Source organism: Falco naumanni, chromosome Z (assembly GCF_017639655.2).
Source record: "Falco naumanni isolate bFalNau1 chromosome Z, bFalNau1.pat, whole genome shotgun sequence".
NCBI classification, from domain to species: Eukaryota; Metazoa; Chordata; class Aves; order Falconiformes; family Falconidae; genus Falco; species Falco naumanni.
In genome coordinates this window covers 25868964-25881082 of record NC_054080.1, presented here as the reverse complement: position 1 = coordinate 25881082, position 12119 = coordinate 25868964, and the positions used below count along the sequence as shown (strand labels likewise).

The following is a 12119-nucleotide window of genomic DNA, read 5'->3' as shown; positions in this document are numbered from 1 at the left end:
AGATACTTTTAACTGGCATTTGTTATGTTGTCTTTGCAAGTAGTTGCCTGTAATATTTCGAGCTACCACAGAAGATGTAAGAGGTGCAAATACGTGTCTTGTTAATAAGTAGAAACATCAGTACTTTTTCATACATGCTGAGGAGAATATTTTTTTTTTTTTGATACAGCAATAAATTATTCTATATACTAAAATGAAGTTTTCTTTTCTGATTTTGACTCAAGTAACTTAAAAACAGGGTGCTAGTTACCATTTCCAGAGCTTGTGTGAAAAATTGCAGAGTGGTCTATCTACATACATACTGTCATGTTGTAGGCTTAAACTTGTGATGGAAATTTGCTATATGGTATAGTTCAATATTTTATTGTATAGCAAGTTTTCTAAACCTGTTTTGTAAACATTTAGATTTAAAACTTCCTGGCAACCTTTTATTTAGCAGTCTGAATATAATGCTTCTTTAGCTCCACTTCTACTGAGACGTCTCTTACAGAAACTGTACCTTACGTATTTGCACAGACTTAAAATTCTTCTTTCCTTTTCTTTTGGTAGGATAAGAAATGGGTTCTCAATCATGAAGATGTCACACTGGGAGAACTACTAGGCAAGGTAAGTAATGAATTAAGCTGAACAACATTTAAATAAATATATATTAATTATTAAGCCTAGATATTTCCTGTTTGTCTTATCTTTTAAATTACTGTGGTATGCAATTTTTATATCAATTCTTAAATACACAAGATACAGCATTGTGCTTTAAATAAATATGTCACATTAACTGGTAAATGATACAATGTGTGTGCTGAAAGTGTTCAACTAGCATACATATTTCCCATAAGCTAACTAGATTTCTATAAAGCGTGATGTGGCTGTTTCACTTCGTGTAGTCTTACCAAAAATGCTGCAAAATATAAACCCATAAATATTTTATATTTCTATTTAATATAAATAAAAATTATATTTAAAAGTTGATATAATAAGATTATTAAATCAGTATTTGTTAAATTTTCATTGCTTTTGTATGACTTATTGAATATAACATAACTTCACAATCATGTATGTATTAAATTAAGTTTTTGGTAGTGTAGTTTATGTCACAAATACTGCTTAGGAGCTATAAGTCTTTAAAGTCAGGTAAGCCCCATACCTCACTTATATTAGTTATTTATATGCTAATAATATAACTAATATTTTTATGTTAGTTTCAAGTGCCACTTTAGATGCAGTGTTCCAAAAGATTTCCCAAAAACTGAAAAACAGGCTTAAATGAGGGGGAGACAAGTGAAAGCAATAATTGCCTTCTTACTATGATACACACTGAAAGAATTGATAAACTGTTCAAGAAATGGGGGCATTCAGTACTGTCAGAAAATTCTGTTATCCAGGATAAAATCTTTTTGGCAATGAGATGACAAAAAATATTATTTGTCGGCAGATAGAGCTGGGTCTGCATAGCATTTGTGTCTGCACAAAATACATAATGTACCATGACAGCTTCACATTGTTAAACAGAATATTATCAGGGGAGAAAAATAAAGATGTTTCAGGATTAAAAAAAACTTTGTCATGCTAAAAAGTAAATATGAATTAGTTTTAATGAATAAAGAAAGTTAAAGCAATCTGAAAATTGATTAATTTACTAAACTGAATTTACACGTGCATTGCATGTTTTTGGCACAGAGCATTTTTAACATTGATTGAAGACAACTTGATGCTTAAAAGTGGTTGTAGAAGGATACATTCTTTAAAAAATACAGAACAGGATAAAAACTGTCTTGGAACACAGTAGAAATCTGTTATGCATCCCTCTCTAAAAATACAGTCAGACTAGAAAAGATAAGAATGAAAGGACCATCAGCATGTGTATGACAAAATATTAAATAAACTACACAGCTGTTCACTATGGAAGTGAGAAACCTGAGGGTCCATAAGTCTTGAGTGTCCTGGAAAAGATGAGGAAAACCATGAAAGCCTAAGGCAGAAGACCATGCAAACTTTAGAAAAGACGAAGATTTTCCTTCACCTCAGGAGTAAATGGTCTGTTTATTTACTATTAATTCTATAATAACTCACAAAATGAAAGCTGTATGAAAGGAGCATGTTTTATTAAAAAACATATCTATATCTATCTATCTATCTATCTATCTATATGCACAATAATTAAATCTTTTCAATAAAGAAGAAAACCATTTTCAATACTGAAGTAGTCCTTAACATTGGTTCAGCTTTCACTGTGAAATACTTCTGACCAGCAGGCTTGAGGAAAAGTGTGTTGGGAATGACACAACTTCTCACCTATGGGTACCTCATGCCACTTTAGATATCAGAGGTGGTGTCCTGGCCTCTAGAAGTGCTATTTTAGAGGGGCAGATTGCTGTTGTAGATCATAGATTATGGCCTTGCTTGCCAGGTACGTCTTCCTCATCCTAGAGTATATAAAGTATTGGAAAGCTGCGTTTAGGTCTAAATTTCTTACCTTGTTGCTAGCAGCACATTATCTTTTTTCCATCTGTGAGTTTCTTTTTTCCCCTTGTCTGTCTTCTTTGGCAATAAAATACCATATTCAAATGCATAATGTAATGACATCTTCATTAGTCAGGAAAGACAGGAAAACATTTCTAGCAGAGATTTACTATTTTTTGAAGTCACATGCAGCCCCAGATACCAGGGCACAGAAGTGGAATTCATGTGGAAATTTATCAGGCATAGATTTAAAATTGAGTTGTATTTATTCTTTGGGAAATACAAAACTCAGCTAAAAGTGTGAGATCTTCAGTTTTCTTCTTTTTCTTATCTTGTTTTTTTTCATTGATACCAGAGTTTTGTTCTATAACCCACACTTTCCTTCTTCCTTCAATTTGTGTCCTAATTTTATTTTCCATTTGCTTTTATTTAATTAAAAAAAATACATCTGATGGAGATTATTCTGTGGTCTTCATTATTTCTGTTTTCTTCTATGAAAGCTAAAAAAATAAACAACTTACCCCACCTGGAGTTATGCTGTTGAAGACCTAAAAAATCTGAGGCCTCACACACATGCCTTACAGAGCAGGGCCGAGCATAGCTTTGAAAAAAATGTGGATCACACAACTTTTTCAGGGCAGATGCAACAATGTGGGTTTTTGCAGCAGTTTTAATTTATGATCAAAACTAATATTGGATGTGTTTGGGTTTCTTGTTTTGCATTTTTTTCTTTCTTGGATATGTGAGAATTTTTTATCTTATTTTGGTGTAGTTTATCCTAGGTTCACAGATCACTTTCTGGTCTCTTACAGACTGCAAATTAGAAACTATATATATAAAATACCATAGTGTGAAAATGAAAGAGAGCAGGAGTAAGAATAAGGAAAAAAGGTACTACTATCAGTGTCTGTTGACTGTAGAAGTTACTAAGAGGTTTTGTGAGAAAACTGTAATTTCACAATTAATGTGTATTTTTCTGTTTCCAGCAAGGTCAAAGTAGAACTCATACACTGTGTCCATGTAATAGTACTACATCTGTGTGAAATACATTATGTTAGGGGCAGATACTGGAAGAAAACCTCATTTGCCTTCATAAACACATTTCAGGGTTCTGTACCAGTTACATTAGCGGTTTGCATTATTATTCTGGGTATTTGTGAAGATTTTGTTTACTTATAATGATTCCCGCCCCCTGCCTCGTTTTCAGGGTAATTTTGGTGAGGTGTATAAGGGAACATTAAAGGATAAAACTCCTGTTGCTGTAAAAACTTGTAAAGAAGATCTTCCTCAGGAACTGAAAATAAAATTTCTGTCAGAAGCCAGGTAGGTTCTCTGATTTTAATCGAAATATATACTTGTTATTGGGTGTTTTTTTCAAGGTCTGTTACTAGATGGATTTACAAAATCTGACCTTCAAAACCATTCAAAGCAGTAGTCAAACTTTTTGCTTCCTTTCTACCCCTCAGTACACTCCACAGCTGTTGCCCTGGTAATGAAACATAGGCATTTTTAATGTGTGAATGCAGTAGCATCTGCACTTGATGAAACTATCTCTTCAGCAGAGCAAGTTATGCCTATAAAACACACTTTTGTTGTTGTAAATGCTTCCATTTAAAACTTCTGAGATGTGCCATGAGGATTGGGATAAGAAGACTGGAAGATGCTGTTAATTTTAAATGTGATTATACCAGTCATAAATCCTATCTGACGTGCATGACTAATAGAGCTGATCAAATGTGGCTAGGTTAATATATAGACCCCATTTAGTAATACTCTTTTTCTAAGAAGAGTTCACTTCAGTGGAGATATTTTGTGCTGTGTCAGGCAGAATGTGATTGCATACATATTTTTCAAATGACAGTCATGCCACAATATGTTAAGTATTCTGAATATAGCTGATGTGGATAGGTAGGTTCTGAGGCCTCAGAGTAGAGGGGTGTGTTGAGATAACTTCAGAAGTGTTTAAATTAACCTGCTCCCTCTTCCTACAAAGCTTCATCTGTTGTCAGTTTTACTCCCAAACTAGTATGATCCAATGTGGAAAAGTAAAAGATACTGTCTACATTTAGAGAATGAAGTTAGACCACTATATCTATTGAATAATTTTAAGCAGCTCGTAACTTGGCAACTGCAAAGATCTTTCATTTGTTAAGCAGTGTGCCACTACTGGAGCAGTGTTACTCTGAAAAAACATTATATGTGTTATTTCTCCCTAAATATGTATTTACCAGGTAGGTTAGTATTTTACTTTTGATCCCAGGAAAAAAAGGGAAAAAGAGGAGGTGCTTTAAGTCAGGAAATTGTTTCTGACTTAAAAAAAAAAAAAAAAGGTACATGGACTCTGCAGAGTTCTTCTTTGCCCTTCATTTCCCTTATAAATCATAGCATGCTGGTTTAGGCTCCAAATATTATTAGACTCTTGTGTAAGAAGATGTAAATGTTTTTGTTTAATTCCCAAAATTAAAACTGCTGTCCTTATATTCTTCTAAAACTTACTGTATTAATTAATCTGTTCAAGTAAAATTGGAAAGAATATGCTTTTAAAAAGTGCAGCAGGGAAGTGTAGAGACATGCTGCGCATGCCTTTTTGATGTAGCTCTGTTTCTTGTCCAGCACTGAAATGCTCTCTAATTACAAAGTTTCTTGAGAAACTGCAAATCTCTCAGTCCATTTTTCAGTTATATAGACAAACGTTATGTAGACAAATGGTAAAATTATAATAAGAATAATATAGTGTTTAATCTTGATTTATTAGTGAATCAGTATGCCCTCCATCTCAAACAGAATGGTGACTGATTTGTCATGTAGAGGTTTTTTCTTTATGATAACAGTAATGACATGTTCCATTAAAATAACATAAAGGGTTTGAAAGATTTTCATATAATATTTAATCAGTTTGTACAATACCGTATATTAATATAATAAACTTCCTATGTGTTTTGCAGAATACTCAAACAGTATGATCATCCTAATATTGTAAAACTTATAGGAGTTTGCACACAACGACAGCCTATTTATATTGTTATGGAACTTGTTCCAGGTAATTTTCTTTTCCTTTTTTTTTCCCCAGCATATTTTCATAGGTATTGTTTTCATAGTATAAAATGTATTGGTTTATACATTTATTTTTCTTTTTCTCCATTCTTATATATGTGATCTCAAAAGTCACCTGTTTTACGAATCTTTGGAAATATTGGGTTCTACTAGCTTTGGAGTGGAGTGAGCTCCACAAATCTGTTGGGAGTTTTTCTGTAGCCATTCAAGACAACATAATTTGCTGAAAGGTATCTCAGCTGTGTCTTAATTTTCCTCCTGACAAGATACTACATGGTACTTCCCTTAACAATAGAGTTATGCAGTGAATGTTAAGATGGTTGTATTTAAAGAAACATTGTGGCTGGGTAATGTTTCAGTTTTGATAACTTAGATTTGAGTCATCTAATGGTAATATAAGAGGTTTTTTCTTTACCAAAATATGACGTTCAGTTTATGGGTTGCTTTTGATTTATGTTTGGAATTTTGAGTTCATTTTATTCAATAATGGCTGGATACAATTTCAGGTTGTTGGGATGATTAACAATTTTGGGCAGTTTTACCTCTTTGTTGATTTTTTCAGCAGCTGGAAAATGTGTGCATTTGGTAGCCTCTTGTACCACCTAATATGCAACACTGTATTTGGTTTATATATCACTGGATTTGTCTTCAAAATTATACAGTAAGCTTTTTTAAGAACCATTTCATTCATGAAGACTTAAATTGTTTATAATTCTTGAGTACTGGCTTTAGTACAAGAGACTGATGAAAAACATTTGACCTAATGGAATTTTCTGCCTCTATTCAATTAGGTTGTATTATATTAGATTATTTTATTTGTACGTGTGATTAACTTTATTAAAATGGAGACTAAAACCAGTGTCCTGGTTTTAAGGAATACTTTGGTAATCAGCTTCTCCAGACATCTCTGAAGATAAAAACAAATCATAATCTTTTAATACTTTCATCATCCTGGTTCAGGGTTTTCAGAGCCTAGGACAAGTTGTTGAAACATACTAATACAACTTAAGGAGGAATTAGTGAGAACCTTTCTCTGATTCTTCTGCATATTTTGCAGTCCAAGTCTATCCAAAATTCTTCTGTCTCATTGCATTTGCAAGGAACTTCTAAATTCTTATCCTGTTTTGCTGGTCTGTAAGTCCTCTGGGGTAGCTTCCATGCATGCCTTACCTCAGAAAGACTGTACTCTGTTCAAGCCGTCACACATTTCCATATTCTTTTACACCTGTGCTAGCACGCCATGAAACTGACCAAATCAGCTAGAAATCATAAGGATACCAACTCTGAAGAAGTCAGCACAGGAAAGACAAAACACTTAGATCACTTCAGGGAAGCAGTGACTCTGACATTACTGGTTTTCTGTTTTCTAATGGCAAGTTTGGGTGCAATTACCTACAAAAAAAAAAAAATTATTAGTGCACTGATCTGGTGTTTAATGATGCCCTTTGAAGAAAGAATAGTGGTAGGCTTGTTGACCTGCATTTAACACTTAACTTTCTCAGTATGTGCTTTGTCTGTCTTTTGTCTTAAATACTTGAAGGTGTTCAAGCAGTTTACTGACATTCTTTTTAATAACTAATTTTTTTTTATTTAATAATAAAAAATCATTTTAAAATGGCATGGTTTAGCTTAGAACTGTATTCTGTAAGTGTATGGCTAAGAAGGCATGTAATTAATAAATGTCTGACAGTCTTTTCCCTGAGGAAAAAATTAGAAACATCTCTGTAGAACGTGGGGTTTCTCCTGTGTTTTCTGAGTTCTGTTTAATGTTTGCACTTTTTCTACTGTTTTTATATCTCAGATACATGTAGGCTATACACTTACTGTGTCTTTTGAGACTGTTGTCATGTGGCTCAGTAGCACCTGATTCTGCTTTTCATTCCAGTTTCAGATTTCAATTCAGATTCTTAATTTGTTCAGGTATTAAAAACTTATTTTGAAACTTGGCACTTTATGTAGAAATGTGCTACTTTGTTAGTGATTCTGTCATAAACTGTCTCTGCAGAGAAATCTTTTTCCTTTGTTGCAAATGTAAATGGGATTACAAACTATGCATCTGGATAAAGTCATCAGAGAAAACAATAGAAAGGTGGCAGATGCATATTGAAGCATCTGTGCATCCAGTGTTACATGCAAAAATAGCCCAGACATTGCCAACAGATAACAGAGAAGTAAAGCAAGTTGTCAAAGACAATTACCCTTTGTAGGCAGATGTCTTTTCCTGGGAAGGGGGGGGGGGGGGGGGGTGTGTGTCAACATGACAAGTGGCATGTGTCCTAAAGCCATCACATCAATAAAGGCTTTTCAAGATGAATGATTTCGGAGGGATTGACTGAAATATTAAATAAGGTAGCAAATTGTGTTATGGATATATAGCCAAAGTGAAAAGGTAGATGAGAAATTATATATATTAATGAAAAAGAAGCATAATTTACTTACTGTTCACTTACTTGCTGGTGGCTGTGCTGATCTCACTGTTATGTGTCCACTCAGTGTCAATCCATTGTAGATGACATCAGTACAGAAAGACTGCGTTAATCTTTTTTACAATCCACCACCTGTCAAGAAGTGAGGGAAAGAGCTTAATGTGATGTGTTTGTGTATTATATACATCTCTTTAAGGGATGAGTATGTGGAAAAACACATCCTATCTCCTTGCCATTGGCTCGGTTGTTAGGCCCAGGCCTGTTCTCAGTCTTGTCCTGCAGGTCTTTCTGCAAGAGCCTCTACAGGTGGGAAGGGGGGGAACGTCCTGTAAGCAGAATGTTGACATCTTTTTCTGTATTTGGTTGGGGTGAGGTTACTCCAGTCCTTCTGGCTTCTCAGACAATATCTAATGAAAAAAACAGTCCTTTAAATTGAGAAAGGAAAAGGCTAGGAATGACAGAACTTGGGGGTTTTTTTGTTACTGTAACCATATTTTTTTTTTTTTTTAATGGTACCATTGATGATGACAAGAATTTAGGATACTTTATCTACTAGATTGAAAACAAATGAGTAAGAGTCAATGATTTTTTTAAATTTAAGCTATGCATGATTCTTGTGTAAGATGAGGGACTCCAGTAAATTGGTGAAAGAGCGTTGCTTCTGAGAACTCAGAAATCATAACAAATGCTTTAATACAGATGTGTTTTACAGTTGTCTAATAAAATATGCCCAATGGCCATTACTAGGTAAGTTTCTTTCTTACATTTTAAAAATTTATTTTAAGGAGTGTGCATTTAGGAAAAAAACCTACTGGAATACTTTTTAAAGAGCTGAGTTCTGTTTTCCAGGTAAGCAACTGGTACTATTGCCCAAGTAAAGACTTACAATAAATAGTTTCTTTGAATACAGGAGAGAACATTATGGCAGTTGGTTTTTATTTTTTTTTGCATACCTGCCACAAATAAAAATCTCAGTAAGATAGAGTGGCTACCTACAAATAAGAAAATCCCAAGCAGTATTCTAAAGAGCGTTTTTTGGGAGGTATATGCTTCTATTTTGTGTCAGATAGTATTTATATGTTCTATAATTTAGATCTATTACTGCTTTCTAAAAACTAGTCTTCTAATTGATAAAAAATAAACTAATTAGAGTACTCCCTGTCATATATAAACAGAAGCTAAAATGTATGTAGCAGCAACAATGTCCTTCATATATACATGGAAGTTTACATGTATAGAAGAGAAGTGACATAAAACTGCCATTCAGGAATTCATAATGAGAGTTACTGAAAAAAAATCAATAGTTTTTGAAATTCCAAGCAAATTGTACTCCCTCCCCTACCTTCCCAAAATTGCTAAGATAACCACTGAAACTGAGTTGAAGAGTCCTTAATATTTTTTCTTACAAACATTTTATGTATTTATGGGTTTTTTTATATATATATATATATAAAATATATATATATACGTTACCAGAGAACAATAGAAAATTCTTATTTGCAGGCTTAAGTTATGCTAGCTAGTTGCTGTGAAAAAGCAATTTGGCAAAGCAGATGGTTTTAAAATGTTGATTTGTGATTGCATAGTAGATAAATTTGTAATAACCTTTAAAGCACTCTTAGCAAATACTTAATTTTATTCTTTTTTACCTAAATGACATTGAAATATTCACTAAAAAGAACTAATAGCCAGATCCTTACAAAAGCCCAATGCTGAAGTGGCTGTGTGGCTTCCCAGCTACTATAAGAAAAATTAATCTGTATTTTACAGTGGCATAGTTTTTTCTGTGAATTTTTTAGTAGACTAAGAACTGAGAAAACAACTCTATTTGGAAATTATCTTTGTATTACGTTTTGTTAATGGAGAACTTCCCATAGAGATTTCTTCTTTTTCTTTGGTAGTTCTAACTCTTTCTCTGTGACAACTATAGTTATCAGTTTGAAAATATTAAGACTATTAAAGAGAAAGAAAATTTTAGGAGTACATCACCCGTGCATTTATATGCTGATTTTTTTTATGCATTTTGTGTTCCTAATAGAAGTTGGACTTCTATTTCTCTTTTGCTGTGTGCTGACCTTTGTTTTTATTTTCTGATTTCATATTGCTAGTGTCTGCTCTTCACATTCTATTAGGACTCTTAATTTAGGATAGCCCTGAACAATGTATACGTGCATGCCCTCTGCACTTGCATTAAGTCAGATGTGCTGGTTTCTAGATACAGAGGTTCAGGTAATCTCAGCTCCTTGAACATGTGGTGTGATGTCTTGAGCCAGAGGGCATGTGATGTGAGATCCACATTCAGTGTAACTTCAGTTCCCTGCAGAGTGAGCTGCACCATCTAATTTGCTGAGCATTTGCTGATCATCTGCATAGCATATGCAAAGTAAGTGGGATGCATCTAGTGGAGGACTGTGTTCTGATAGTAAGCTGTTGTGCAGATAAGAAGCCTATAAACTTGGTTTATGACCTAAGCTTTACCAATACCTGGGGAGAATACAGTGGCTAAACTCTCCCTACTGATTCTGACTCCAGGGAGGCTACTGAATAGTGAAAAACAGTATTTGCCGGTTTCTTCTTCTGTCTCCACTGCCCCAGAGCAGATTTGAGATGCTGTGTTAGCATATAGCTAATGAGAACTCCATGCCAAAAAGGCATGTTTGATTTTACAATACAGTGAAATAAATCTTACTGTAATTGCAGTGTCATGCAGTGAATTTTAAATACTGCATTGAAGGAGCAGAAATTATTCAGATGAACTCCAAGAAAAGTAGAGTGCAACTCTCAAGTTGATGTATACTGCCCAGGATTTTCATACCTTTCAAAAGTGCTGCATGGAAACATTAGGTTACGGAACCTGTTAGTATTACAAAGAACTCGGTGATCCCATATGTTGCTATAAATTATTTTCTTTGTACTATTCTTCCTTTTCTTCTTACTACTTTATAATGAAATGTCAGCTAAGACGGTTTGGTAAGGTTTGTTGCAAAGGTAGTATTTGACGGAGTTTTTTTCTGATATCTTCTGATCTGAAAATGTGAATATGCATTATTTCATAACTCAGTATAGTAACTTTTTAATAATCTGTTGTGATACATTTTAAGTATTCAGTTTATCCTAAGGCAGACAGAAGATGTTAAAGTGAGAACTGCTAATGAATTTTGGGAAAAGAAACCAGGTATGTTGAGATTTGCCAAATGCTTGATGTTAGTATAGTGCCATGAGTTTGTATTGTCATATGGACTTGGCTAGCCTGACTGAAAAGTAATGTAGAAAAGGTGGGCTACCAGTTCAGTAAGGTTTGCTGTATATTTGAGACTCCGAATGTAGTCTGTAGCCTTCACCACAGGAATTTTCTAGTATAGATAAGCCTTTGTTAGGGTTGGCTTCCAAAATGAGGAACAGCAGAACCTTGTGTAGAAGTATGGTTTGTAGTATGTAAGAAAGTATGTAATTTTTTTGTGATGCCACATCAATCTAAAAAATAGAGCTTTTTACTCGTATTTTCTGGGTTAATGTATTCATTTTAATTTGCTCTGTGCCTCTTTTCCCAGTTGGTTTTTTTGCGCTTTAATCCTGCATTGTTGACCTTAAAACTGAGGAAAGGGAAGTAATTATGAGGAGCTGCTTTGGTATTCAGAACAGGAGAAGAACAATTTGCCATTGTCTCTTAAGGCCACACAGGGCATGAGGAGTTTTCATAACAGCTCATTTTTAGCAAATTTAGGTGATGATCAGAGAGACTGGCTGGAATACCGCTAGCATTATCTGTAAGCTGGCCGGCGTCCAGGCTGATAACCTGAGACAAATGGATGCCGGATTTTGATGGGGTGTAGGGAAGATTATCAGGAAAATGGTGAAGGAGTTGTTAAAACCTGCTTCCTGTTCTTTTCTCCTTCCAGAGTGAACTCAGCATCTTTTCACAGAAAAAGATGGAAAAAGAAGAAACTAGAATACTCTTCTTTTGTACCCTTCCTCACTGTTATCTTCCCGTCTTAGGAAGGTCCCAACTTCTCTCTTAGTGGTCATGGACCTTATAGTATTTCTGCTTTGAGAATAAGGGGTTTTAATATACTGAAACACTCAGGATCACTTAATTGTGTTTTCATCTGCTCTTAATTTATCATGCAGTCTCCCATGTAATCAAAAACAAACTGGGGGAGTCCCTTTAAACTTTGAATG

At 34.2% G+C, this 12119-nt stretch overlaps 1 protein-coding gene across 6 annotated transcripts in view; it reads left to right on the top strand.

Annotated features, from left to right (window-relative positions):
- FER (FER tyrosine kinase) overlaps positions 1-12119 on the top strand; it is a 192746-nt gene that overhangs the window by 118495 nt on the left and 62132 nt on the right. For all 6 annotated transcript variants that reach the window (XM_040579568.1, XM_040579569.1, XM_040579570.1 and 3 more), the window contains 3 exons: positions 550-606; positions 3668-3783; positions 5406-5500. In XM_040579568.1, the coding sequence (XP_040435502.1) occupies positions 550-606; positions 3668-3783; positions 5406-5500 (268 nt within the window). The remainder of the gene's footprint in view (positions 1-549; positions 607-3667; positions 3784-5405; positions 5501-12119) is intronic.